Below are 27,293 nucleotides of genomic sequence, written 5' to 3'. Positions count from 1 at the left end.
CCCTCACTCTTCAATGTTTTTTATATATAAGTATATATAAGATATTGAAATGTGTCAAATTGTTTTTTCTTATAAGTACTGAGTATACCAAAAAAATTATTAATTGTACTAATTCCAACAGAAAGATATTTAATTACCTTATTAAAAAAAAAAATTGGTTTTTCTAGATAAACGTATATTGCAAAAATTATTTAGTTTTAAATCACGTTAAAGAAATTTCATTTTTAATAGTAAGTATTATTTATTTACTTACAGATTTAATCTGTTTTGTTATATTTCATTAAATTTCATATTTATTCTGCAACTCGACGATCTCTTCCGTGGATATCTTTTCAGTCGTTTTGCAATATGTCAAAATAAGTTTCAAATCTAGAAATAATTAAAAAGACTTGTGTCACACAAAACTTATATGTAACCATCAAAAATAAATATACACCAATATACAAACCTTGCTTTTCTGCATTGCTAAGAAACATAATTAATGCGCGAAATCTCTTAATATTGCTGAGATTTTTCAAATACGAAAATACTGATTGTTGGCGTTCCATGAACTCTTTTAGCGTTTTTAAGATACTGCTAAAAATATCACTTTCCATTGAATCTTGAAATATGTTTGGTAAACTATCAGGTGATATTTGCTAAAAAAAAAAATTATTTGTTAAACTAAAATTATTTGTTTAAACTCTCGAATAAGTTTTGTTTACGATTAATTTTTTCTTTGAGTATATACTTCACAATTTATAAATGTAATAAAATTGTTACCTACTTTCAAGTATTTATATCGAACGTCTGATGTAGTACATTTTTTCCAATTTACTAAAAATTGTACTGCGGTTTTCGGAACGGGAGGAATTTCTATATCATTTTCAGCATAATTTTCTTCTAGTGTATTTTGTGAAATTGTCTCCTTTTTATTGTTTGCACTATTGTCAGAACGTGTATTTGTCAATTCTGCCTTTACAGTTGTGTAATTGAGTTTTTCATCTTTTTCTTTAAAAGGTTTACTCAGGTCAGCTTCTTGTACGAGTATCCTCTTTAATGGTTCCTAAATAAAAATAAATTTATGTTAGAAAAAAACAATATCACAAAACATATTAATGTGAATTTACCTTGGAACGTAAGTGAGGAAGTTTCTGAATAGCTTCTACAATTTCAACGTTATCTTTTTCCGGCAGCCAATCTGGAATGCGTTTATCTTTTTTTGATTCTGTTGTACTTGTAATTGTTTTGCTCGTAGTTTCACTTATAATTGGTACACTTGGTGGTTTTGCAGCTTCTACATTTATACTATTTTTTCTATTTTTATCTTCCTTCGTGTCGCTTACTTTTCTATTTAATTTTACATCACCCAACATTTTTTCGGCGATTCTTTTCTCCAGTGAAATATTTTTATCAATATCTTCTCTAATTATGGTTGGCTAAAACAAATAAAATTGTGAGTATATATATATATATATGTATGCACACACAAACTGATTTAATAAATTAATAAAAAATGCTTACTTGTAAATGTTCAAGATGCTTATCAATTTGTCTGAGCATGACCTTTGCTTCTTTATCAGACGGTTGCAATATCAACAGTTTTTGTACATCTTCTTTTGCTTCCTTATATTGCTTCAATTCCATCCTAGCTACTGCTCGTCTATGATAAGCTTTCACATAATTATCGTCTAATTGTATTGCAGATGAGCAATCTGCTTCTGCACTATATAAACTATAAAATATAACACATAATTACATAAATTTTAAAACCTTTGTAGAGTTTGGTATATTCTTAAACATGTGAAACACACACATACTTATTTAGCTTTAAATGACAAAGAGCACGATTGGCATAGAAAACAGCATCATAAGGAAAAATTTTTATTGCCTCATTATACGAAGCAAGCGCTTTAGACCAATTTTTCTGTTGAACAAAAATGTTTCCTTCTTCTTTGTGTGTTGTTGCTCTGCTATGATTTTTTTCCAATTCTTCTTTGGATAACATAGGTTCTTCAGCAGAATCGTCAGATTCTTCATTCTTATCTACTTCCTCGCAAGCTTTTTCCTTTGACACAATATAAAATATTAAGTTGACACGAGAATTGTGGAAGATTGGCAAACCAAAATATCTAGAATTTGTGTAATTGAAATATTATAATACAAATGCTACTCACAACATCAAATTTATCCCATGCTGAATAATCAAATGATCTTATTTTCTTAGAATTATCAGTTGTTTTCTTTGTTGTTGTTTTGTTATCATTTACTGTAGATGTTTTTCGAATTTTACTTCTAACAGGAGGTAAACTATGCTGTAACATATATTTGTACTTACAAAATTAAAATGTCATGAACAATAAATCTATAATTTTAGAGAATCTAACATTTTTATAAACACGTTGCCATGTAATTTATTGTAATAATTGCTTTTGCATCTACAAATGTTAAATGTTTCTTTCAAATACCTGCTCATCATGTTCGTTTATCAATTCTCGCTCTTTCCGTTTCATTTCTTCTTCCCAATTTTTCAAATCCAGAAACTCACTGTGCAAATCCTCTGAATTATTTCTTACCTGCTTTTGTAGCAATATAGACTGGTCAAGTTCCATCATTAAAAACTTATTTACAAAAGTTTTTTGGAATTGTGCGTTTACATGTGAAAGAAGATTCGGCCAGTTAAAAAAAAAAACTGTAACCTCTTTCAAGAGTTTATGAACTTTTTAGTGCAAAATCACACATGCAGAGTGCAGATCAAAAACAAGCGAAACAGAAAAGCGTTTTAATGGTGGGAGATTATCCAGTCACAAATAGTGTAAAGCCCCTTGCACAATGGAAGGAATAGCGATAGCGATAGAAATAACACAGTTTTTAACACAGAATTCCAACTCGTCGGAAATTTTATCGCTATTGCTTATTCCGATTTTCTGATCTGCATTGATACATGTGTAGTTTTGTATGTTAGATTCCGCTGTTCCTACCTTTATTTTTAAATATAAATTCTTTAAAACTTTTGTTATTTCTATCGCTATCGCTATTCCGTCCATTGTGCAAGAGGCTTAAAACTTTTGTTATTTCTATCGCTATCGCTATTCCGTCTATTGTGCAAGAGGCTTAAATCGTGATTAGTTAGGTTTGGTTTGGTGCTCTTTTTGGCTCAGTGGACCTATAAAGCTAGTCCATACGCCATTCTATGTCTTTTTGATAACAGGTTTAAAACCGTGGATTGGGTTCCTAACGCCAAGCCACGGGCTGTGTTCAGTTAAGCAAGATGGAACGAACTAATGGAGGAAATGCAGGAAATACAGGAATTGGAACTAATGAAACTAAAGGGTCGTCTACAATGGAGAGTTGTAGGCCGTAACAGTAAGAAATTGACAAATCACAATCGATTATTCTTCTGTACTTTATCTGTGATTGGTCAATTTCTTACTATTACGGCCTACAACTCTCCATTGTAGACGACCCTTTAGTTTCATTAGTTCCAATTCCTGTATTTCCTGCATTTCCTCCATTAGTTCGTTCCATCTTGCTTAACTGAACACAGCCACGGAGTTGTATATATTTGTTTAAATTAAAGATAATAATAAAGAAAGTGGTATAAAAAACACCGACAATTCTCCAAAAATATTCACAGCGTAACTACGCACATACGGCTGGCTTCGTGATTAGTTAGGTTTGGTTTGGTGCAAAATTGGCTCAGTGGACCGAATTAAGTTAGTCCATACGCCATTCTAGGAAGCCATTCTAGGAACTTCTGACTGCATTTCGTGATTAGTTAATTCTGCTAAACATAGACGTATAATATATAGACTGCGCGTTTGGCTGAAAAGATGTCTTCAACGTTGAGAGAGACAACATACTTTGAATAGTAACTCTTTCTCTGTCTATCATTTCCCCCAATACTTCGCTAGACAAAGATGAGGCTACTATTCAACACCAGCTGTCTCCCTCAACGTTGAAGACATTTTCTTACCATGGCAAAGGTAGGGAACGCGCAGTCTATATATTATATGTCTATGCTGCTAAATGATCTCGATTTAAATTATCTCCATGTCGGATACATATCGCGAACCGGACCAGTAGCGGACGATCCGTTCCACTCCGATTTTCGGGCCGGAGGCCGGAGTTTGCTCGCGGCAAAGTTATAAAAGTGTAACTTGAAAATATACTTTTCAATATTGACCAACAAACAAATCAGTCAATTACGCGATGTCAGATGGTAAATAATATTTTTAGCACATAGTAATATTTATTTTGATACAAATAACATAAGAGAAACGCGCATAAGAGAAGAGTATATGCAATACATATTTTGTTACACATATGTGATTTATTTTTTTTTAATATGAATTTTGCATTCACAGAAGAAGTGATACGCCGTCGACTGCTCATAGACGGAGATGGAACGGGAGATGATCGTAGAATCAATATGCTGTTAAAATCGTTCACAAAGTGGACCAACGGTTCTGATGTGGACAACACGTTGCACGAGAGAATGTTGTCACAGTTGGCACAGTGCGAATTTGCGCAGAAAAAATCTCGATTGGTGTCAAACATGAGTCAAGAAGAGCTACAAAGCTATGAAGAACTATCCAAGGAAATTGAAGTGCAAATAGAGAAAGCCAAGGAAGATATAGAGAAAACTAAGATTGAACTGCAAGATGCTAAGCGTGTGAGAAAAAATAGGATAGAATATGACGTATTAGCTAAAGTTATCAGTGAACAACCAGATCGTTTGGAAACCGATATGAAGCTTGCCACATTGAGACAAGAATTAGACAGTTTAAAGGTAACATTGTCGCATATCTACACATTCTATTCTCTATTGTCTATTGGATTTGTTCAGAACATTGTTCATTTTTGTGTCACACATAGGAAAAGTCAGAACAGTTGGAGAACAAGTTAGAAATGCGCCGGAAGCAATTTCATGTTTTGATATCATCTATTCATTCCTTACAAGGAATGTTAGACGAGTGCGATGAGGAAGTAATGGATATAAGTCTCGAGAATAACACAGACACAAATGGGTAACAGTCATGAAAAGATGTTTCTTTGAGATGTTTTTTCATACAAAAAGGAATGAATAATGCAGAATAAAAGGTAACATTTTTTCACACAATCTTATAACTCTTTCTTTCAAGTAATGTACACATGTGTTAAAAGATTTTTAACTTTAATTTGCTAGTTTTTGGTACGTGTCTAATAGTCAAGGATAATCTGACATCGCGTTTTATCGTTTGCCCTTCTACAAATTTGTTCGCACACATATGCAAATTTTTTATCGTAGATTCTGTTACATCATCCACATCTCTTTCTGCTATGGAGTGCAAATAGTTGTGATATAAATCCTTTTGCAAGACTAATAGGCTTCTAGGTTCTAGTAACAAACTAAATTCGAATTTAGATTGTTGTTGCTGCAAAAATAATATGTTTATAATAATATTGTTACATTATTGTATTATTGCAAAAACATTCCTATGTTTTTTATTATAATTGCAGTGTCTACCTCAGTGGAGTCAAGTTTTTTATAAAAATCAAGAAATGTGTGAGAACCGCAACTTATAGTAGTTACAACAGGATAAAAGAGCGGGCCATCTGAATGTGCCTAGGAAAATTGCGTTATTATACATATGTACATTTTTATATATTTTTTTTCTCTCTCTTTCTCTCTCTCTTGCTATTGATATTAAGTATATATAATTATATTTTATAAAGAAAATAAACTTTTTGTCTTCAACATACCATTATTCCTTGTCCAGGTAAATATTCATTAATTAAAACATGATTGGGTAACACTCCAGTTTCAAAGGCATTCAAAGCTTTAACTTTATCAATATATTTTTGTAGCCACTGAAATGTCAATTTTTAATTAAAAATATATATATATATATTGATTTGTAAAATTCTAATAAATTTCTTATCCCAGCTACCCACAGTAGGAATTTCTTCTGCTATCATCCCTTTGGGATGGGGTATACCACCCCAATTTTGCAATCTGCGGTGACTCAGTTGTGTCCATTTTGGTTGCGGTACATTATTTACGTGCTTTATAATCTGCTTTTCTTCTTCTTCAGTAATAAAATTCGGTATGTAACACGCGGTATCAGGTATCTGTGATTTTATATATATATATATATATATATGCAAATCTCTTAAAAAATATAACCTCTCTAGAAATAACGTGAGAATCATTTTAATGAGAATAAACCTGTGAAACAACTGCGTTGTGCAACAACAAGGACTGTCCCTCGGTCATTATAATAATTGTAATATGTCAATCTAACAATTTTACAACTTGATAAATGTCGATGACACTTGTAAATCTCTTGTGACCATTTGTAAACATCGTATGACAGCGGGAAGACGTGCGTGTTACGTGCGCGTGCGTAGAATTAAAGAAATATTTTATATGAATTGAGAAAATTAAAGTAAACAACCTCAATATCAATAAACGTATCTCAGTCGGTCTCGTGAGTATACGTGATCGTAAATATCTTTTTTTTTTTTTAAGTGTCATAGGATAATGACAAATTATAGATTTCTATACAAAACGGACATCAGAACGTTGCGGTAAGAAAATATCGTCATAGCTACACACGTCAATTTATATTTAACACAAAATCGCAAAGGTACTTTCATTGTAATAATACACTAAAAGAGTGTTGTCTATATATATTTTATATAATAATCACAATATATAATTGTTTTGTTTAGGTAGTGCTGTACGTTGATCAATAGCGTATTTGCATAAAATCGATTAATGACCTAAACCAACATCCCTTATTACGTGCGTATGAGTCTTTACAAGAAAAATATTTGTGCTGAAAAATCTGTTTCTGAGGTAAATTGAACATAAATAATCAAATGATATTAAGGGAAAATTTTGTATTTAAATGAGGTTTAATTTTTTAAGTAAATCATTTATCTTATTTTCTAAAATATTTGTAAGAGAGAACTATTTATATATGAATTTATTCAAAAAAAAGAAAAAAAATACTATATTCAAATCATAGATATACTTTAGTATAATAATCAGTATTTTCAGGCACACAATACCAAAGGCACACATGACTGAATTGATAATGAAGAACCAAATGGCTGATAACAATATTGAAATAATCCATCAGGTATAATTATAATAATAAATACATACACATGTATATCTAACTAAAGATATCTTTTTTTTGTTAACAAGATTTGTATGTGATTTTTTTCAGTTTCTTTTGGATCATAATTTTGAGAACACTGCTAAGGCTTTGATACAAGAAGCTTTAAAAAAGAATTATCAGAATCTCGAATTAAAAACTATAACAGATCCCTGTGATAAATTAATGCTGTACTACAATACCGGGAATTATTCAGAATTTTTTCAGGTACATGTAATAAAATGAAATTTATTAATTTAAAATTGCTTTTCTATATTATATAGTATTTAATTTTATATATTTTTATCTATAGTATAATATTTAATTTTTCAGTTATGGAAGAACTTATTTTCTGATAGCATCAAACAATGTGAAGAATATAAGAAGTTGACATTTTATTTACATGTACATTTTGCTATACTGCCACAACGTACATTGCATTCTAACGGATGTGATAATAAAGAGTTTGTAGAAAAATGCAAGGAGGTAACTTTATTTTATCTCGAATAAATTAACCTTTTTTTTATACTATATTTTAAGTACGTAAAATAATCTGAAAACAAAATTTATTAGAGTCTAAACTTATTATCAATAATCAACAGAATATAATTGAAATTGAGAAAAATATAAATAACAGTATGAAACAATTGCAAGATTATTTGCTTGGAGACGGTAAGGAATTGGAACATGACACTGAGTTGCAACCTTTTTATGCGTTACCATTTGTAAAAGATCTTCATAAAGATACGTTTTTTTCTACAATATTGGAACAGTTTTGGCTGGATGAATTATCAAAAAAGTTAAATTTATTTATTACAAATCACAGACAAGTAAGGAAAAATAATGTAACAATTCAAAAGTTCTACTTGCACACACCTACATTCAAGCACTTTGTATTCCTAAAAATGTAATTCTTAAAAAAATTATTATGAAACTTACAGGATGTGATTGAGCCAAACAATGTCAAATCTAATGAAGAGCAATCGCAAGACGCGATTCAATCTCCAAATATCTCGTCAAAAACACAAGATACGGAATCACATGTTACACAAAATAAAGTTACAAAAAATAATACATCGATTGTGCCAAACGACAGAGATATACCCATCAATAAGATACCTTTTTTAGAAGATTATGACGATGAGCAATATAATTTGTTTCGTAGGACAAGTCGTAATCTAAAATCGAAGTAAGTACATGAAAAAAATACCCTCTTTTCTCATCAGATACTTAAAAAAAAAAAAAAAGATGAAAACAATTTATTTATTATTTACAGATGCACGCAAACGCACATCACCGGAGACCAAATTACGATTAACGGTTCGAAAGCTGGTACATCGAATGTAACAGAAGAAAGATTGATTCAATGTAATCAAGACTTGGCATTGACCAAGTCTCATTTATTCATTATTCGCACAAGTTATGAGAAGCTAAAAGTGAGATTTCACAAACTACACGCGGACTATCACAAATTGATAGACGTTGCTGGAGAATTAACCGTAGCGTTGGAGAATTCAGTGAAAGGACAAGCTGTTGACATACAACGAACGCTCGAAATATGCATGAAAATATTCCCGGACTTGTTTAATCAAAATATAAGAGAGTCTTACGTAAGCAAAGTATATTTTTTACATTACTACATACGCAAAGTTACCTTTTTCAATACGTTTTTTTTTTATAAAAAATATAAATTATTATATAACTCCATTTTGAACAAAAAATGTTTCACTTGCGTGAAAACGCAAATTTACTTTTGTATACGTTTCGCTTTGATTAACAGCCATCCTTATTGCAACTCGGTTATAATGACGTAAAAACAATTGCAATGTCTAAACTTGACATAACAGCAGTACCGGTGTCTCCGAAATTATTGGATTACAAAAAAATCAAATTGCATCTACTCAATGGGGATGTGAAGACAAAGCTATTGCTATTACAAGCATTACGTTGGGTAACTACGAAAATAATTACGTGACACAAAAAGCAGTAGAGTATTGATTATTTTACTTTTTAAAAACAACATTTTTCGCAGAAAATAACGCTCGCGCAGTTGACGGAACAGGAGGAGGTTTTGCACGAGTATATAAATCATGATTTGTTGGGGTTTCACGGACAGATCGCCAGCAACACTGGCAAGCCAATCTTGCCATGTTTGTTAACCACGGGAGAAGCGTACGCCAGACATCTTTTGCAACAATTCACCGCTCGATTGTTAAACACACTGGCATCTTTCAGATGCGGACGAGATTACTTGTCAATTGGATCGACCATCGTAAATATGGTATGATTTTGCGTCGCTTATATCAAACTCACAAGCAAGTGTTTTTATTTATAATTGTATAATTTTGTTTCAAAAAGCTGTGAAACTATCAGACTATACATATAATTTGGATGATTATCAATATATTTTCAGATCTTTACTTGTCTCGACAATAATCATGGTGACGGAATAGATTCTTTCGCGTGCGACATGATGGTGGCGATGTTACAGAAACTGTCTTTACGTAGACAGCAACGTATATACATGATAGAAAGCGGACTGCTAGAATGGCTGATCCATCATTTGCACGATAATTGTCACGTTATTAGTTTGTACAGATTAGAATATGCCACAGCGCTTCTGATGAATCTGTCATTACATCGATTAGCACAGGCTAGAGCGTCCAAAATATCGTCTTTACTCGTTTCCACTTTGCTTGTTCTTCTCTCGTTAGATCACACGTCTGTGAGTATTGCGTGCGTGTTTAATAAAGATATATATGTATATACACAGAAGAGATACAAAAATGTACATGCAATTTGTTTCTAAATCAACGCAACGATTTTGTTTACCAGTCTTTGCCGTATATCAACGGAGCACTGAGCAATTTTTTGTGCAATCCTGTGATCAACGAGGAAGCGAGAAAAGTGAAACACTCGGATATATCGGACTATCTCGGTGGCAATCATAAAACTATAGAATTACGGTAATTTCTTAAAACGATATATGTATATTCTTGTCTTTTATATTTCTCTTTAACGATAATAATATAATTCTGATGTGCGCGACAGGAAGCATCTGGATAATATACTGAGAATACAGAAGCGTGAAAATATTAATACGCCACAAAATGACGAGACCGGTGACGATGATAATGTAAGTGCCGATGTGACTTCGCGGGTACATGAACACGACTTTGAACATGAATTTCTCGTAGGCAGAATTGGATGTACTGGAACATGAATTAGATGAAAATGATCCACTGCAAAATTATGTCGGTGAACTCAACGGAGAGACGTTACTTGCGGTGTGTTATAGTCTTTCTTCGAAGGTTTCTCGGAGCGCTTTAACAACTGATACGACAACTGATACGACTCTACAACAAAAATCAGCGTTGAATTCTACTGATTTTTACGGCAACCAACACGACAATTATCTTTATAACAAACATTCGTCAAATGCTACAATAAGGTATTTATAGAATTTTTACAGAAAACATCTCTAAAAATGTTATCTCCGTTTTTTTTTTTTTCACGTAAGAAAACTGATCATGTTTCTACATGTGTGACAACTAATAATAACAATAACAAATAATTTATTTGAAGTACCGCGAAAGGATTCAACCGAATCGAATCTTCATTACTAAAGTGTGAAAGTCGATTGTATGAAAAGCAGAACAAAAATTCATTAAAAACTGTAGCTTGGACAGGCACGGTGAAACAATCTTTGACTGAGCAAAAATTTTTTAACGATATGATTTACTTGTATGACAGTCGAACTTCCAAGTGTGTTATTAATTCAATCAAAATTAATTAAATCGGAAACTGTCATAAAAAAAAATAAATAACCAAAAAACATTAAATTAAAATTTATAATACAATATTAATTTGTACAGAAATAGTAGCGAAAGAGCACTGACATCGTCTACGACTCTTATCTCTGCTCACGAGAACAGCCAAACAGGTACGTACTTCATATTTGTAATTAAATAAGATATGAATAATTCAAAAAAGATTATTGCCCCAATGAATATGCCGATTTTGGAAAAAAAAAGCTTAAAAGCTTAAAGCTTAAAAGTAACAAAGTCTTAGCATCCATAAATAGTTTGTATTTATAATCGTGATTCAGACCAACAATGTTCTCGATTGTTTCAAGCTTCTCAGATTGAATCGCGACTATGAATACAGATCTAAGAGATAAGTTTAAGTAAATAAGTAACATTCAGTGAAAGCTCTTTGTGACTTTCCCTGCACGTGCAAAAACTTAGAAAAATTGGAACGCGTAAACGAAAGTGTGGAAATAAATATTAATGAGTTAGAAGGTACACTCTGCGATTACAGGAGAGCTACTTAGAAAATATTTTGTTAAAAAAATAGTAATTTTAAATATGAAAAATGGTTTCACATTCAGACGTAAAAAGAAGTGATTAGAGAAATATAAGAAAAACTTTTAATTCTTTGTTACTGTTAATTTTAACACAATAATTGTGTGTACGCTTAACTTGTTACAGAAGTGGAGAAATTCAGCAGCATAGCATCGTTGTGAGTAACACTTAATTTTGTGCATTTACACCGTGCACTTTTCTCACAGCTTTTTGGAGATATTTATTTATAACGAGGCGAAGCACGCGTAATTTTTATATTGTTTAAATTATAACACATGTTGTCTATACATACATGATTTATATATATTTTTATACTGAGAGAATTTTATGATGTTGCGTGAATAAATTTGTATATTTGTTGCTTGTGTTATATAATGTGTTTCTGCTTTTTTCGTCCTGATTGTTATAAATACACACACACATATATATATATCTATAAATAAAAAACAACATTGTGTGTTTGTAGGAATTATAATAGCAATAATAAAGTTAAGGACTCTTCGTGGAAAGACAATCCAGAGCTCGCTAACGAAGAAGACGCATTCTTGTCCAAGCCTAGGATATCGAGAACACCTCCGTGAACATTGCATCAAAAAGTTTAAATAAAAAATGCGAGAAAAAACATTTATACGATTTATACGATGTTAAAACTCTTGTAGGATGTCTATTAACAACAGGTGAAATATTATCAGTTATATACATTTTTCAGGACGGAAAAAAAGAGAGAGAGAGAGACTATTTCAATTATTTCAATTATTACTTATATAAAAAGTGAACAATATTTTTATCCTAAGTAAAATACATTTGAAAAACAATTCTTAATCGAAAATACAAAATAAATAAATATACGTATATACAAATCACTCACATATGAAAATCTGCCATACTTTTAAATACAAATAAACGACGCGCACATTTATAATGAATAAATCGACCTTTGCACGAGCATAGGTACGCCGCTGTTTCTATACCGTCTGGTCAAAGTGCTACTGTCATCGTAACCATTGCCACCAGCGTTGTAACCGTCAAAAGTCGGCGATGCGGGATACCCGGTCACGAGACCGCCACTCTTACTCCTGTAACCACTGGAGTAAAGCGGCTCGTCGTTGTAAACGTGACCTCCATCGTAACCAGGTCTGTTGTTTTTAATTATGAGTACTTTACCGGTGCTCTTGCCGTACGAAGAAGGAGCGTAATAATCGTCGCGATCCCTCGACAAGTAATAGGTCATGCCGCTATTTGGAGCGTGGCGAGTAAGGTACTTGCTGTAACCGTAATACTTGTTCGGTTTTCCCGACGAGATATATACACCGGGTGTTTTCGAAACGTAATTGCTCGGTCTCGACGCGTACGACGGAATGTCGTGATTGTAACTCGCGTGTCCGGCGACGTTACCTACGTTGCCCGTGTTTCCTCGCGTGTACCGCGTCTCTGACGGTGTCGGATAGACATTGCCGTACTTGCCGCCGCTTTTCAAGCCGTACGGGCCGTCTCTCTGCTTTCCGAACGAGTGTTCGCCGGCTAGATTGTCCGGCAAGTACGAAGAATAAACATGATCGTTTTCGGAATAGCTCGAAACGTCAGTAGAATCGTGATATCCCTGTAAACTTTCGCTGTCGACGGAGCCTTTGTGATAATTTTTCAACGTGGTCGGTCTCGAGTATCCCGCGGAATAAGGTATTCTTTTACTATTGACGCTTGTGCTACCAGTCGCGTACTGATTACCGAAATCGGAATCTTTGTAAATTGAAGAATCGCTCGGATACGGTTTGAAACCCGAGTCTCCGTTATTGTTCGAATATCCTCTGAACGACGTGGGTGTCGCTCGAGTTGACAAAATGTAAGAGTCGCTATTGGAATTTTCGTAGGTATTGGAGTATCCCGCGTACTCACTTTCGTGATTGTTATTACTCGAGGAATATCCGCTATAACTGTCACCTTCTATATTACCCTGATTGTCAACTGGATTAATCAACGAACTTTGGCCACCGACGTAGTTTGACACCTCGTGATTGCCTCCGGCGTAAAAGTGTCCGCCGTTCTGGTAACTGTCTTTAGATCCTAAGTATCCATTATTAGTACCGGTGTTACTGTAATCGTACCCATTGCTATCTCCGGTATAAGAATGGCCTACAACAATAATGTTTAACGAGTGCCGCTTTGAGAAATTGATCAAAAATTTAGAAAAATATATAAATGTTGTTTGAAAAAAAGTGTAATAAATATCAATAAATTCGTACGTAGCCTTACGGAGAATCGTATAAAAATCGTACAAATCAGACCGTTTAAAAAAAATTTTAATTTTGTGAAAATTTTACGGTAGCCTGATCCCTTGACTTAATTATAGACGTAAGTTTTTGAGAATTAACGTAATGTGTGATAGGATTTGTTCATACGTACTGTTAAGAGGCGATTCTGCGTTCACAATAATCGCACAACAAACTATCACTGCGCCCTAAAAAAAAAAACAAATTATTATTTCGTGAGAAATTAAGGAATATCTTGCAGAAAAAAGTAAAACATAAAGAATATTTTTTTACATCGGTTTATTGTATACAAATCTTGTTCAAAAAAAAAAAAATGTTAGAATCTTTAAATCTATGCACTTTTTTTACTTCCTGTGATACATACACACTGATAATTTATAATAACAACATGTGTGTGTTTGTTTGCACTTACCAGCAGCATGGCGATTCTCGTTCCGACTAACTTGTCGCAACACTAATATAAAATATATGTATATATATAGATCTTCGTGTTGTCTGTCCAAAATGAAACTGCACAGTGGCTGGCAAAAGCGCGATTTTCTGTTTTATACCCATAGCAAAACCCACCTCCCTCGTTTCACGAAAAGGTAAAAGCGATCTCGGCGCGCACATACTGATGCGACATTGGTCGGGACACGGCCATACGGAGTAGAGAGAAACGAGTCAACCTGATTTAGCTCTTCACTTTTACAGGGAAAGCAATGGGTTATCTCTATACGAGTACTATATACAGTCAACTGCAACGAGAAACACGATGGTTAATACTGACCTACCTATCTAACAAGAATCCTACCTACCTATCTGCCTCTATCTAAACAGAAGCTCTAAGAAATACATTTTTTTTAGACAAAACATCTTTCTATTCCAATAGTCTATAATCGGTCTATCTATAATAATGGTCTATAATCACGTATTATTATAGTTTTTACATCATATCGTGATCATATGCGCACAAGTGCGGACAACACACGGTTTAAAAAGATCATGAGCCGATCAGACTACTAATCATCTGCTTAATTATGCTTAATTATGTTTAAAGCATAACAATAAAAGTCAATCTGTATTGAATGCTTGTTGACTATTGATCTTTATAGAACGAGACGCCAATATATATAGCGCGACGAGGTTGTTAGTTAGTTTTCACTTTGCCAAGTATGTGCGAACAAGTTGTAGCACAAAAGGTGTAAAACTTGCCCCAAAAATAGGACTAATGAAGTTTTATCTTCTTTTTTTTTCTTTAATTTGTTTTTACTTAATAGCTCAACAAGGACTTTTTTTTAAGTAAAACACGCGACACGCACACACGGGGTTTGAACGTTTTCACGAAAATTACATGTGTTCGCAAACGTGTAATTTTACAAAATCCGAGATAAACATCATTGAGATTCGTGACCGATCTTAGGATATTTTTTTATCTGCATTTTGCATACACGAACTGAGACTTCTTGCTGAATAACAATGTTTCTCCACAGGAAAAAGAAAGTTTTTCGACGTCCCCTTGCTTAAGTATAACAAATCTAACGTGAGAATTTTTATACTTCTCCCCGTTTGCACAACATTTGCCGCACAAGAAAGCGTCGGCATCTCAACCCACTAACGTCTAAACGTTCTCTCTTATTGTTATATATTCATAATAGAACGAATACATATTAATTATATTTATTAAAATCCTCTCTGCACTCAAACGTGATTACAATACACCAAGCAAAAGAGGACGGTAAAGAACAATTTTTTAGTCATTTTAATATTTTCGTTATTTTATTAAAAAAAAAAAAAAAAAAAAAAAAAACAATTGTACCCTAGAAAAAGTGTATTAAAGGTAATCTCGGTGAGGTAATTCGCGTGCACATGCACAATTGCCGGATGTGTGTGTCCGCGGTCGGCAATTTTCAAAGTTCGTGCATCTTCGCTCTTCGAAAGTTCGCAAACGAAGCAGAGAAAATTACAATTCCTTGCCAATTGTTCGCGGAAATCGAAATAGTATTTATCTCGATCGTACATCTATCGATCTAATCGACGTTTATAGATTTGCGCTCGTCTCTGTCCTTTTTTCCCAATGCTTTCTACTTTCCACGCACGCGCGCGCACACGCGCATGCATTCATTCAAGCGCGCACTGATTCTGAAGTTAATCAGATGTATTTCAATAAGCACGACAATGACCCTCGGTAGCAAGAAAATGTCTCAATGTCTCTGTGTCGCATGTGAGTTCATCGCGTAGCACGCGAACAGCGTAAAAAAAAGTATTTTTTGCGAAGTATTTTTTGAGCAATTCTTTCGTATCATTTTCGAAAAGTGATCAGATCGCATGCTCCGTGCGCACGTAGTTTTTAATCGATTTAATTTTTTGACGCAAAAAAAAAAAAAACAATTTTTACGCGTAATATTGAAATTAAGATATATTACTGAAACTACGTTAAAAATAATAACATAAAGTTCAAATAATATAATAATAAAATATATATACAGCCTCTTACTTCAATTTCTTGATGATTAAGATTAATTAATAATTTAAAAATATTTTTTGTTTTGTTTAATATGAGTATTTTGTGTGTGCGTGTGTGTATTACACAGTAGTTTACAGAAAGTAAAATCAGAATGGAAAGTCTCGGATATAATTCTAATTCTAGTCGTGCAACTCACTCTAACGCCAATGATCAAGATATATAAAATCTCGATCTATAAGAAATCGAAGAGAGAGAACTGTGTGTGATTGTGACAGGGATTCTTCCAATTTGTGGTATCTATACCAAATAATGAGAATATTAAATATTAAATATAATATTAAATATTTAATTTAACGTAATCACGTTATTTTTTTCACAAGACACGAATTTTCGACGTGCGATAAATCATGAGTTTTTTTAATAATTAATAGACTTTTTTCAAAAATGTTAATTAGAGAGAAGAAGACTGAAAGCAGTCACGGACTGCATTTGAAAAAGTTTTCTTAAGTAAGTATTTGTAATTGCAAACTAGGTATATATTGTTCGAAAAATCAAATTCTCCTCTCGTGCTGCCACTTTCGCGGCGCTTTGAAGTCAAATTCTCGATCGATCGTATTCGAAACGCTTCCGAGCATTTGAAATGAGATCCTGATCGCGCGCGGTTACAACGGATTTTCTAACCTTGAATCTACTCATTGTGAAAATGATTTTTCGTTCGAAAGCGTGTCCGAGCGACACTTTTGCGATACTCGAAATTTTCACACATGAACGCGAGCATTTTTTAAATCACGACTTACGAGATAAAAATCGATTACTAATAAAATTTTACCTGATTTTCTTACATGTAGCTAATTTATGCTCGTCGCACAAATACATGTAAATTGTAAATACATTCCGATGTTCACTGTCAGCGTCACGAATCTATAGTTCACGTCACATTTACCGTAGATTTTCAATACTGACGGTAAATATCGAAACGTGATCAATGTCGCGCACGTTAAAGAGATTGGAAAGTGTAAACACGCATTCGAATGTGTTATATGTAACCTCTAATTTTACTCCACATTTCACAGCGTTCAAGTAATCAATCATTGATGATAGTGCTGTGATAGGGAATTCAACGAATAATTAGATGAGATTTTATTAACGTGAGTGTTTCCTTGTTTAAGTGGTCGAGATAATGAGATAATTACTCGCCGGAGACCGGGACGTATGATGGATGATAAATATCAGACGAACGCGAACGATGTATACATGTACCTAATATGAATCATTTATTATTTATCTATTTTGAAACTAATTCATCTATTTTGGAAATATTTCGCTTTGGTTTTTAGAAAAAATGAATCCGTGTAAGTTTATATTTCTGTAAATTTATTTCTTTTTTCTGTTGTGAAACACACAAATGTCTTCTAATAGAAAAAAAGTGAGAGATAATAGCTGGTTTTTAATTATTTCAATTAAAAAAAAGAAAGTATATGTGTTTTACTTCCTCTCGGTATTTAAATCTCATTAAAATTGCATTCCAGTTAAAATCTCCACAGTGGACAGTCTTGACTATTGTTACATACCTATCACAAGAAGCAATATTAGCATAGGCATTAAAGCTAGTCATGATGCAAGAATTGCCTTACGAACACACCTTGGCAATGATTCTAATTTCTATGAAGTAAGTTTTTTATCCTTTTGGTCTCTATAATTAAAAGAATGTAAAAAAAAAACTCATTTAATTTTTTCTCTTTAGATCATTATTGGAGGATGGGGAAATACTTTATCGGCAATAAGAAGGAATAATACAGAACCAGATGTGGCAGAAGCAAGAACTTGTAACATATTGAAAGCTGATGAAATATGTAACTTTTTTATACAGTAAGAATATTATACAAAAATTATACATAATTTATATAATTTTTGCACTCTACAACTATTTCTTTCTTTAATTCCTTGGTTTCTCTTTTCAGATGGTTTTGCGATGGATGGTTATGTGTCGGTCGGGAAGATAATTTGGAAACATTGATGTCCTACAAAGACAAAAATCCGTTTGTTATAAATTATATAGGTGTTAGTACTGCTTGGGGTGCTACTGGAGAATGGCTAATTGATGGTATATATCATGTATCTTTTCCACAGAACTTGCTTTAGTCTCTTTAAAGATTGGCTCCATTTTTACGATAGATCATATTTTTATAATATGACTAAATAAATATAAAGTTGCATTAATTACATTTACTTTCAATGCATTGTGTAATCAATTACCAATTTGCATGAAAAAAAAAAACAATTATAATAAGTAAATTTCCAAAAATTTTCATGATTTACTCTTAACAGATCGTGTTTCTTTTACGGCACTAGCCATCCGGCAACAACTCGTCGACACATCTCATTACTGGGTAGATTTTGACGAAACGTTGGGATTACCTCGGAATGTGGTAGTGGTTTCGGAAGACGGTCTATATATTGGTCGTACACGTCATAGTAACAGTATAATACCAGGTGGTGTTCGTGATAATGTTTTAACGCTCGCCTGGTGTGGTAACGTGCATGAGAAGCGAAACTTCCAGGTGCTATGTGGCAAGGAAGTCGGTTGGGTAAAATCCTGGGAGGGTACCGTGCCTCTGCACGCACTGCCAGCTGGTGAAACTGAGGAGGGTTGTGCTTTGTTCATCGGCCGGGTATTAGATGAGGGCGTTTGGCATGTTGGCAAGATACAACCCAATCATCAGGTATGCTACGTAGTGCTGAACGGTGATGAAGTGTCCTATCTAGAATATGATACGTTGGTAATATATGATGACTACGGGGGCGAATATATAGGGAGATAAGACGACAGAAGTTGTGAAAAAAATAATGAGAGAACATAGATATTTATATTTTTTCATGAGACATCCGTAATAAAATATTTCCTGTATTGTTTTCTCATATTGATTGGATGAAAACGTAGTCTCAAAAAGATAGTTCAGGTTATGTGCATTCACGTAATTCCGTGTGATTATATAATATTGAAGGTAATATATTGAAACTATAGCTTAATATCAATTATATATAGTATTATTACAATAACGATAATTTGTGTGGAGACACATGTGTCATATATACCTCTTGTTTTACATAAATTGTGTGACGCACTATATACTCAGGGTTTGTCGACAATTATTCCGCAAAGAAATGGCCAATTTAGGAAGAGTATGTAAAAAAAAAAAAACGAGATACTAATATTTTATCTACAGCATTGTGATATAGGATGATGACGAGTCGAACTCGAAAAAGCATATGTACCAAAAGAATACTTATATGTTTAATATAGCGGTTTTCAGCGATATTTTACATCCTGATAGCAAAATCTGTCGTAAACAGACAATTGTCTAAAAAAAAAGAAACAACAATTTTTGCATGCAAGTTGCTGCTAAGCATTACGTATAATTGTTGCCAATCTGCCGACGTAGTAATATTTTCTAGGCAAAAGATGTGTCTGCATTGCAAATGCTTTTTTTTGAAGCATTCGCGATTCCTTTTCTTAATCAGTTGTACAGTGTATAAATGTTAAAAACTTGCAAAGTGGAAATGGACTGTTAGAAATTAAATGAGCAAATGCTTTGCACAACCTTCTCTAGAACAATCATTATTAATTAAAAGTATTGTTATAGAAAGAGAGAGAGCACAGCTTTACTTCTCTATTTTTATTGTTGTTGACTAAAGACAAAGAAAGACATAATTGTATTACGTAATAAATGTAACTGATAGTGTTACAAAACGCTATATAAATGTCTGTAAAGCTGTAATAAATTAGTATAAATTATGTACATTGTAGATATAAAAGAAACGAATGTTTGCTTTTTAGATTTTAAATTTTCACACAAAAGTTTCTGTTTTTTAAATTTGTTTTTTAAGACAAATTTACAAAATATCTAGATATTTCTCTTGTTTTTTGTAGTTGAACAAAATTATAAAAACGTGAATATAATAGTTTTATACAATTTAAACTTCTCCAATGTTAGAAAATAAGAAAAACGATAGATTCTACAATAGATAAAAAACGTAACAAATTGGCTTTTCATATTAAAATGAGATCACAATTGCATTTTGCGTAATGAAAAAGAAAGACATATTCTAGTATACAATAGGGTAAGCAAAAAAGAAGAAAATATTCAAAGAAACAAAGCAGTTTTGGTTCTAACAATATATAAGAGAAGTACTTATGTAATAGTTGTATGACGTATATAGATATAGATTTTAACTTTCTTATTTTTTAAAATAAGAATGAGAAAGAAAAATGCCTGGAGTGTTCCGCTCGTCTGTTTAGTGATCGACCTAGAGAGAAAAACGATAAAACAGTAGATTGACTTAAACTCTGGGCGACAATAACAGAACGGTTAAGCCGTTTTGCGACAAGACCGGTCGAGAAAAACACTTGTGTTTATACACGAAATAGCTTCTTGAAATAGGAAACTATGCGAGAAATTTGTTTTGTATTATTTGTAAATATACATTATGCATACACATAATGTTATATTTTGTTATTACATTAATATTATACAATAATGCAAATATTAAAGTTGTTTATGATGTTTTCTCAATATATTGTATGTGTATAATACAATATATTTTTTAATTTTTTACACCGTATAGAAATAAAATTATGTCTACAAAGAAAATAACAGTATTAAATAAAATATAAATTAACAATGCAAATGCTCAGATGTGTAGATGAGATGTTGATGATTTTTTGAAAAAATAAAGTTCGGAACATTATTTATTCGTCTTGTATATATATTTTTTAAAGTAACATTTTCATATATCTCCTCTTCACATCCTCAATCCTACGTAACTCGACGCAAACGTTCAAACTTATTTAACAAAAATGAGTTTTCGCGATCTATTAGTTGTTCGATAATTTGTTTAGAATTTAGACAAAGTGTTCATTTACCCATAAACTGAAAAATACATACAACGACTATTATAGTTACCGAGTCGAACGTTCTAATGCGCTGATTTTCTATATAAATCAGATAAAGTTAATTCACATATCAAACCGCCTTGATAGATATGTATCTCATGTTCAAATTGGTTGTAGAAAATGTAAAACACTGTATGTACACTGTGTGTGTTAACCGACCTATATTTCAACATTTCGCTGTGTACACGTGCACGCATGTTACATGTTGCTTTAAGGTGAATATAACTCAATGTAACTTTGTAGCACGTAACAAGGTAAATTGGGGTCGGTGCTTAACGTTTTGCGGGCTATTTTTTTTTTCTTTTTTTCTAGCGAATTTCACGCAGAGAAACATATTTCCACGCGCCTACTTGCACGGCGTACTCTTCGCAAACACACATTTGACGTACGCACAATGCTAACGTGTCCTTCGTTTCTGTGACGTTCTCGACACTTTGTTCTCCAAATGATCTCGTCAAAGACGGGACTGTAGAAAGAGTTGACACGTGAAATCTAGTACGAGCGAACGAAACGTGCTTCACTCATCGGCAATGACGGACGTATTGGAGGCGTAGCGCGATTTACAACCCTCTTCTCTGAGTGGGAGCGCGTTGCTTCCGTGTATAAGACACGGTAAATGAGGACCTGTCGTTGATTACATCGCAGCCTGCCGAGTTGCAAGTAAGTCTTCAAAAACAACTTGGAAATTTTGTGCTAAACGTAGCACAATTAAAAAGAACAATAATACTCGCGTTTTAAATGAGATAGATTTTAATTTGTTGCGAAATCTGTTGTTTTGAATAATTAAAACTTATTTTACCGATTTTCTCTGAAACTTCTTTTTAGAAGCGCTTGAGCATGCGCGGCAACTCGCTGTATCTGCTCCTGTTGCTCTTCATCGTGGCGAGAGCTTACTTAAAATCTTGCAAATATTGGTGCAAAATGGACAATCATCGGTACTACTGTTGCCAGAGTGGAAAAAACGATTTCTGGTCGGAACACAGCTGGCACTCGTTTTTCTTTCCCTGGTTTTGGTTCGGCATCGGTGAACACCACCACGTTCACGAGCATCCGTGGCACGAGATGACATGGAAGAAACCGAAGGAGCACTGTCCACCCATGAGACCGCACTGTCCCAGAACTTACGACTGGTACAAGCCGCCCAAATTCTGCAACAGCGATCACGAGTGTGACAAATGCGAGAAGTGCTGTTACGACGTGTGTTTGGATCATAAAACGTGCAAAGAAGCGGAGTAAGAGGTATTTGAAGTCAACTACAGTAAAGTTCCCCGCGACTTTTAAGTCGAAAATTTGATGTATATTGAAAGATATTTCCCTTTTTTTTTTTTTTTTTTAGTTTATAATACACAATTATGTAAAAAACGGCTTAACAGAATAAAAAATTAATTAAATCGGACCAAAGAGCTGGCAATTCAACGGATGATGATTATTGTATTTTAAATGTATTTAAAATACAACATTTAAATACATTTAAAATGTATTTTAAATACAACAACCGTCACCCGTTGAATTACCGACTCTTTAGTCCGATCAATTATGTTTTAGTTTATAACATTACCACAAATATGCAAACATTCTTATTATTTTTTGCGTTTTACTTTTAAAAATATCACACAAATAAAAAAATCATAATTACATGTTAAATATCTTCTTTTACAGCAAATTGGAAAAATTTCTCACTTATCCATTGATATGAAGTGAGGACTTTTTGAAACAAGAATATGAAAAAGCTGCCGGCAATGTTTTTTTCGATTCGCACACGTTGCGATGGTTGCGTTTCTTTAATTGACTTAGCGAGTAACAAAATTGTCGAATACTTACAATATTGCAAGGTAAAAAGCGGAGGAAGAATGTGAAAAAGACACACAACAAGTTTAAAAAATGTAGAACCGAAAGCTTATTCGACCGTTTGCTAATTTCCGTGGGATTGCCGATAATTGAGGAGTCTGCTTAGCGCCGTGGGTTAATAAGTTTTGAACCGAGTCGTAACTTATCAATTACGGACCCGGCGACGAGTTCCTTAATTAGCGTACAAGCTAATGGCGCATTACGCATACTTCGCAACGGTATATATACACGGTCGGGGTAAGAGAATAATTGGAGTATCAGGTTGCGTCCCGCGTGGATCAAAAGTCGCACACGTCGTGTGAATTCCGGGAAAAATGCGCACGCAGGCAAGGGATAGATTATTTTTTTCCCACTCGCAAACTGCGAATGAATAGTTTTAAACACATTTTTAACGCACGTTGCGTCACGCAAGATCTCGATCGAGTCACAAGGACGTCGCTGAGTCGTCGCGAAAAAGGCCTCGATCCCGAGCGTCTATATATGAGTCACGACGACGGAGTCGAGACAATTCAACAAGACCAAAACTTTTAATTTGTTCTGGAAAAATATAGCGCAGAATTTTTAAGCGATTTTCACAACATTTGTTCTCAAATCACGGGCGATAAGAATAACACGCGATTCTTCGTTTCAAAAACAGTTTTGATGATATTCCACATCCAGATTTTATATTCGATTTTTATTAATTCGGAGTATATATAATTTTGAATCTTTTTCTCTCCGCGAATGTGTAGATATATATTGATATATGTGTAGATATATTGATATAATAAAACACCACGTGATGCGTACAAGAACACTTCAAAATGCTGCTCGCGTTTCCCCTCTTTCTTTTTTCTTGTTGCATGCGCGAGCTCCGAGCGAAAATTCCAAGCGCAATCTCATCCGGATAATGTTTCTTTTATGGTTTACAGCCACACAAACATGCGCATCGGGCCCCGGCTCAGCAATAATGAGAAAACGTTAGCCAGGTGGAAGCCGCGGGCCCTCCGAATTAGGCTCTCCGGATCCGCCCACAACTACTTTTAACTCTCGGGGGGCCGCAAGTCCCACGACTGGATCTGCGGCACGCGTATAATTGGACACAAACTCGTCCGATCTGATTATTTCAATCTTACGGGCGTAATAGGGCCCAGAGGGCGCCAAAACAATTTAGATAAGACGCAACAGATGCCGTGCGGGCCCCGAAGCAGCGGCTTGACTCTCTCTCTCTCTCTCTCTCCCTCTGTTTACATCGTTCCGATCTTTGTAATTAAGCGTGTGTTTCCGATAACACGCCGAAAGTCAAAGTGGCAACTTGATTTTCTGCTGCATTTCTTTCTCCGCAACATTCTTATACAAAGGTGCTTTGACTGAAGAAGAGAAGAGAGAAAAAAGGAGAGATAAGATAAAATAACAAAAAAAAAAAAGAAAAAGGTAGAAACGAGAGGAAATAAACGGCAGGTGCTTCGTCGACTAATCCCTTTGCGTCTCTCAACCCTTGCAAACATCCTTTCTTTAGGTAAAAATTCCGCTGTTCTCTCTCTGCCAAGAGATGTAATGTCGGAGATATATTTTTTCATCGGAGTATTTACGCTGCCTTATTAAAAGCCAGAAAAAAAAAATATTGCTTTTGCTATCCGCATGTTTAAAATAACACGGTGTCGGTGAAAAACTGCCTGTAACAAGGAATTTGTGATATACAAAGAAATAAACACGTTAGATCGAGGAGCATTGTGAAACATCTGTCTTCACCGGAGAGACATAAAAGTTTGATGGACTCGAACAAGTCCAAACGTGATTGCGATGTCAGATTCAAAACAGGATGATGACAAAATATAAACGTTCTCCGATCACAATGAGAGAAAAAAAATTGCTCTGCGGTGGTCAACCACAAAGAATGGCATTTCAAGAGTATTGTGTGCTCAACAGATTCATTGCTTGTTCGAGCTTCGGAAAAGCCGGCGAAACTGTTCGTTTCACGTCACAAACGGTCTGCTACCGCGATCGTTGTGCGAGTTTCTGGTCTTTTGCTTTTTTTTTACGAATTCGGCTTTAAAGCCGTTTGGCGCGGTATTGTCAAGTTTCATCGATCAGCCTCATCGAAAAGATTGAAAAGATCCGGGCGACCACCTACCGACGATGCGTTGGTTGTTACTAACGCGCGATGAAAAGCTTTTCATCATTTTTCAACATTTTTTCGACGAGCTTCCTTCGTATATATTTTTGTGTCCATTATTGTCCTTGTTGAATGTACCAAGTGTTTATTTTCCGATGTATATCGAGAGTTGAATTTAAATGTTGAATAAAAACCGGCGGCGTGTGTATTTTCCCGTGGAATACCAACGAGTTTATTAAAATCTCTGTCTCGAAAAAAAATCTTCTCTCTCTCTCTCAAAGAGCTGACTTGAAAATCTGCTTCGGAGAGCGAAGATGTTAATCTGCGAATTATAAATTCCACTTTTCTCCGTGCGTATATATATATATATAACATTTATTTATCTGATAAATTTGTTATTTTCCTTCTTTTTTTTTTTTTTAGAAAACAAATGCGACATTAAGATTGTTTTGATAATTAGCTTCTGCGCGTTTGTGTTGGTGTCAATCTTAATGACATGATAATCACCACCAGAGACCGTAAAAAAATTTATTTCAATTATCCGCGTTCAAAAGTGGGAGGAACCTGTTTTCGAAAGACTCACACGTTGCCACATCCCGAGTCCGGGATAACATCAGGAATAAACTGTGCGCGGTTTGACAACGTCCAATGGGTTGCGGGAAGATCCTCTTTATGGATTCCCATCTCGTTGTTCGTCGTTCATGGCATGTCGAAGAGGGTTGCAGGAATGAGAATGAAACCGGAATTGGAATGGAATCCGAAGCCCTCTCTCTCTCTCTCTCTCTCTCTCTCTCTTTCTCTGCCTCTGTACGCATGCGTCCGGTATACGTTCATTCACCGATCTGTCCATTCATTCTTCGCGATCAACGCGCTCGTCGACATTGTTGCGTATGAACTTGATCCACTCGATTCAATTCGATACGTATATATATATATATAAAATCTTTGCACGTATATAAAACTCACTACTATTTTTTTAGTAAGAAATTTTGCTAAATATATTTTATATATAACATAATTAAATATAATAATATACTATTGTTATTAGAACAATATATTATTAGAGCTACAGTCAAACCAAACAGACTAACCTCTTATCTTTCCTGTGTTATCTTTTTCATCAAAATGTTTTATATTTCTCTGCCGCCCCAATAATTTATTTTCCTCAAAAGTGTTTGAAGCATGCACCACGCATCGGTGAACTCGGTTTCGTGTGTGGGTCTACGTTACTCACACGAAAAACAAGCTTGTTTTCCAAACCATTTCACGCAGCTATCAATATATCGCCAGACAGACTTTATTCAGACGGAAGTTATAAATTGTTGTTTAAGGGGAGAGAGAGAGAGAGAGAAAATCACTTTTTAAAAATAAAACTCGGATTTTTATATATTAATATATTTGTACACACACGCAAATATAATGCGTGTATACACATGTATAAAATTGTTTAATATTTTAATTGCAGAAGTTTATTTTTAATTTTCTTAAGTGTTATCAACAGCTAATTAATGAAACAACAAAATGCTAATTACATTATATATATGTGTGTGTGTGTATGTGAGTTATAATTAATTCTTATAGACAATATAAAAACCCCGTAGTAATTAGTATGAACGTATGTGTGAATGATTATATGATTTCCTGTCACGCGCATACCAACTTTAACGATCGTGCGAAGTATATATACAAATTCAGACTAATTAATACAGTTCGGATTTACGAAAGAGCATCGCGTTGTAAATCACCTGGAAGCGAATCAATGCGCTTGATAATAATTCGATCGATCGATCGAACAAACGATCTGTGAACGAAGAGAAAAGATGTGGCGAAATATTGTATCTTAAAAAAAAAAAAAAAAACCCAAAATTGCTGGAAAATCGACAGAGAGTCTCGGACGAAGAAAATTTTCTTCCTATCCCCCGAACGAGACCGAACCGCGCGTCCGTCGGTTCTGATTTAGACGTAATTGATGCGTCGACCGCACACGTGCTCGGCGCGCCCGGTGTGGATAAGGTACGGAAGGGAAGGGACACGAGGAAGAGGGAAAAACAGAGCCCCGAGAGTGGTCGCGCGAGCGAAGCGAGACGGCGACGGCGCCGGCGGAAGAAGGACGGAGAAGGGAGGGATTAGCGGACGCGCACCTATGCCGACACGGAACTCGGAAGAGCGGCGCGCGTGCAGTGGCATTCGCC

General features: G+C 34.3%; 6 protein-coding genes across 13 annotated transcripts; 3 read left to right on the top strand and 3 right to left on the bottom strand.

Annotated features, from left to right (window-relative positions):
• Positions 1-222: 222 nt before the first annotated feature.
• LOC109857309 (RNA polymerase II-associated protein 3-like) lies at positions 223-2,747 on the bottom strand. Its single transcript, XM_020433486.1, has 8 exons — positions 2,448-2,747; positions 2,157-2,294; positions 1,800-2,047; positions 1,504-1,714; positions 1,110-1,418; positions 767-1,045; positions 449-638; positions 223-369 (listed from the first exon to the last, which is right to left on the bottom strand). The coding sequence occupies exons 1-8, from the start codon at positions 2,592-2,594 to the stop codon at positions 281-283; spliced, it is 1,611 nt and encodes a 536-aa protein (XP_020289075.1). The 5' UTR covers positions 2,595-2,747; the 3' UTR covers positions 223-280.
• A 1,202-nt stretch (positions 2,748-3,949) lies between these two features.
• On the top strand, positions 3,950-5,569 carry LOC109857325 (THO complex subunit 7 homolog). Its single transcript, XM_020433508.1, has 4 exons — positions 3,950-4,201; positions 4,347-4,771; positions 4,858-5,082; positions 5,482-5,569. The coding sequence occupies exons 1-3, from the start codon at positions 4,192-4,194 to the stop codon at positions 5,011-5,013; spliced, it is 591 nt and encodes a 196-aa protein (XP_020289097.1). The 5' UTR covers positions 3,950-4,191; the 3' UTR covers positions 5,014-5,082; positions 5,482-5,569.
• LOC109857324 (alpha-ketoglutarate-dependent dioxygenase alkB homolog 6) lies at positions 5,089-6,580 on the bottom strand. Its single transcript, XM_020433507.1, has 5 exons — positions 6,191-6,580; positions 5,917-6,093; positions 5,725-5,832; positions 5,489-5,587; positions 5,089-5,396 (listed from the first exon to the last, which is right to left on the bottom strand). Exons 1-5 carry the CDS (start codon positions 6,236-6,238, stop codon positions 5,139-5,141), a joined length of 690 nt encoding a protein of 229 aa, XP_020289096.1. The 5' UTR covers positions 6,239-6,580; the 3' UTR covers positions 5,089-5,138.
• On the top strand, positions 6,464-12,242 carry LOC109857323 (lisH domain-containing protein ARMC9-like). 4 transcript variants are annotated; one of them, XM_020433504.1, is made up of 18 exons: positions 6,464-6,552; positions 6,697-6,823; positions 7,028-7,109; positions 7,200-7,355; positions 7,461-7,613; positions 7,730-7,957; positions 8,069-8,316; positions 8,404-8,737; positions 8,908-9,078; positions 9,160-9,408; positions 9,541-9,852; positions 9,963-10,093; positions 10,179-10,263; positions 10,325-10,578; positions 10,713-10,892; positions 11,003-11,070; positions 11,618-11,648; positions 11,958-12,242. In XM_020433504.1, exons 3-18 carry the CDS (start codon positions 7,050-7,052, stop codon positions 12,070-12,072), a joined length of 2,775 nt encoding a protein of 924 aa, XP_020289093.1. In that variant the 5' UTR covers positions 6,464-6,552; positions 6,697-6,823; positions 7,028-7,049; the 3' UTR covers positions 12,073-12,242. The 4 variants fall into 4 exon arrangements, with proteins under 4 accessions (XP_020289093.1, XP_020289091.1, XP_020289095.1 ...); XM_020433502.1 differs by lacking the exon at positions 6,464-6,552 and adding an exon at positions 6,556-6,611; XM_020433506.1 differs by lacking the exons at positions 6,464-6,552; positions 7,730-7,957 and adding an exon at positions 6,556-6,611.
• Positions 12,243-12,285: 43 nt separating this feature from the next.
• Positions 12,286-17,091, bottom strand: LOC109857351 (probable serine/threonine-protein kinase clkA). Its single transcript, XM_020433542.1, has 4 exons — positions 17,034-17,091; positions 14,171-14,495; positions 13,892-13,946; positions 12,286-13,621 (listed from the first exon to the last, which is right to left on the bottom strand). Exons 2-4 carry the CDS (start codon positions 14,177-14,179, stop codon positions 12,408-12,410), a joined length of 1,278 nt encoding a protein of 425 aa, XP_020289131.1. The 5' UTR covers positions 14,180-14,495; positions 17,034-17,091; the 3' UTR covers positions 12,286-12,407.
• On the top strand, positions 12,566-19,301 carry LOC109857352 (C3 and PZP-like alpha-2-macroglobulin domain-containing protein 8). Of its 5 annotated transcripts, none has more exons than XM_020433545.1 (6): positions 12,566-12,625; positions 17,374-17,460; positions 17,734-17,873; positions 17,949-18,073; positions 18,166-18,308; positions 18,533-19,301. In XM_020433545.1, the coding sequence occupies exons 2-6, from the start codon at positions 17,424-17,426 to the stop codon at positions 19,024-19,026; spliced, it is 939 nt and encodes a 312-aa protein (XP_020289134.1). In that variant the 5' UTR covers positions 12,566-12,625; positions 17,374-17,423; the 3' UTR covers positions 19,027-19,301. The 5 variants fall into 5 exon arrangements, with proteins under 5 accessions (XP_020289134.1, XP_020289135.1, XP_020289133.1 ...); XM_020433546.1 differs by lacking the exon at positions 12,566-12,625 and adding an exon at positions 16,744-17,080; XM_020433544.1 differs by lacking the exon at positions 12,566-12,625 and adding an exon at positions 17,081-17,168.
• Positions 19,302-27,293: the final 7,992 nt, after the last annotated feature.

This window comes from Pseudomyrmex gracilis, unplaced genomic scaffold (genome assembly GCF_002006095.1).
Source record: "Pseudomyrmex gracilis isolate BER0280 unplaced genomic scaffold, ASM200609v1 scaffold_155, whole genome shotgun sequence".
Classification (NCBI taxonomy): Eukaryota; Metazoa; Arthropoda; class Insecta; order Hymenoptera; family Formicidae; genus Pseudomyrmex; species Pseudomyrmex gracilis.
This window is presented reverse-complemented; position numbering and strand designations above follow the sequence as displayed.

What these genes read in the sequence shown, in the direction of transcription:
- LOC109857309 (XM_020433486.1), bottom strand. Translation starts at nt 2,594, where the DNA reads ATGATGGAACTTGACCAGTCTATATTGCTACAAAAGCAGGTAAGAAAT. An exon ending in TGTCATTTAAAGCTAAATAA is followed by an intron (nt 1,715 to 1,799) that starts GTATGTGTGTGT and finishes TATATTTTATAG; the next exon opens with TTTATATAGTGCAGAAGCAG. An exon ending in AGCATCTTGAACATTTACAA is followed by an intron (nt 1,419 to 1,503) that starts GTAAGCATTTTT and finishes TATTTGTTTTAG; the next exon opens with CCAACCATAATTAGAGAAGA.
- LOC109857325 (XM_020433508.1), top strand. An exon ending in AAGAATTAGACAGTTTAAAG is followed by an intron (nt 4,772 to 4,857) that starts GTAACATTGTCG and finishes TGTCACACATAG; the next exon opens with GAAAAGTCAGAACAGTTGGA.
- LOC109857324 (XM_020433507.1), bottom strand. Translation starts at nt 6,238, where the DNA reads ATGACCGAGGGACAGTCCTTGTTGTTGCACAACGCAGTTGTTTCACAG. An exon ending in ACAACGCAGTTGTTTCACAG is followed by an intron (nt 6,094 to 6,190) that starts GTTTATTCTCAT and finishes ATAAAATCACAG; the next exon opens with ATACCTGATACCGCGTGTTA. An exon ending in TAGCAGAAGAAATTCCTACT is followed by an intron (nt 5,833 to 5,916) that starts GTGGGTAGCTGG and finishes TTGACATTTCAG; the next exon opens with TGGCTACAAAAATATATTGA.
- LOC109857323 (XM_020433504.1), top strand. Translation starts at nt 7,050, where the DNA reads ATGACTGAATTGATAATGAAGAACCAAATGGCTGATAACAATATTGAA. An exon ending in CATAAAACTATAGAATTACG is followed by an intron (nt 10,094 to 10,178) that starts GTAATTTCTTAA and finishes TGTGCGCGACAG; the next exon opens with GAAGCATCTGGATAATATAC. An exon ending in TCGTCAAATGCTACAATAAG is followed by an intron (nt 10,579 to 10,712) that starts GTATTTATAGAA and finishes ATTTATTTGAAG; the next exon opens with TACCGCGAAAGGATTCAACC.
- LOC109857351 (XM_020433542.1), bottom strand. An exon ending in CGCAGAATCGCCTCTTAACA is followed by an intron (nt 13,622 to 13,891) that starts GTACGTATGAAC and finishes TTATTGTTGTAG; the next exon opens with GCCATTCTTATACCGGAGAT.
- LOC109857352 (XM_020433545.1), top strand. Translation starts at nt 17,424, where the DNA reads ATGATAAATATCAGACGAACGCGAACGATGTATACAT. An exon ending in ATATGTAACTTTTTTATACA is followed by an intron (nt 18,074 to 18,165) that starts GTAAGAATATTA and finishes TTCTCTTTTCAG; the next exon opens with ATGGTTTTGCGATGGATGGT. An exon ending in TGGAGAATGGCTAATTGATG is followed by an intron (nt 18,309 to 18,532) that starts GTATATATCATG and finishes TACTCTTAACAG; the next exon opens with ATCGTGTTTCTTTTACGGCA.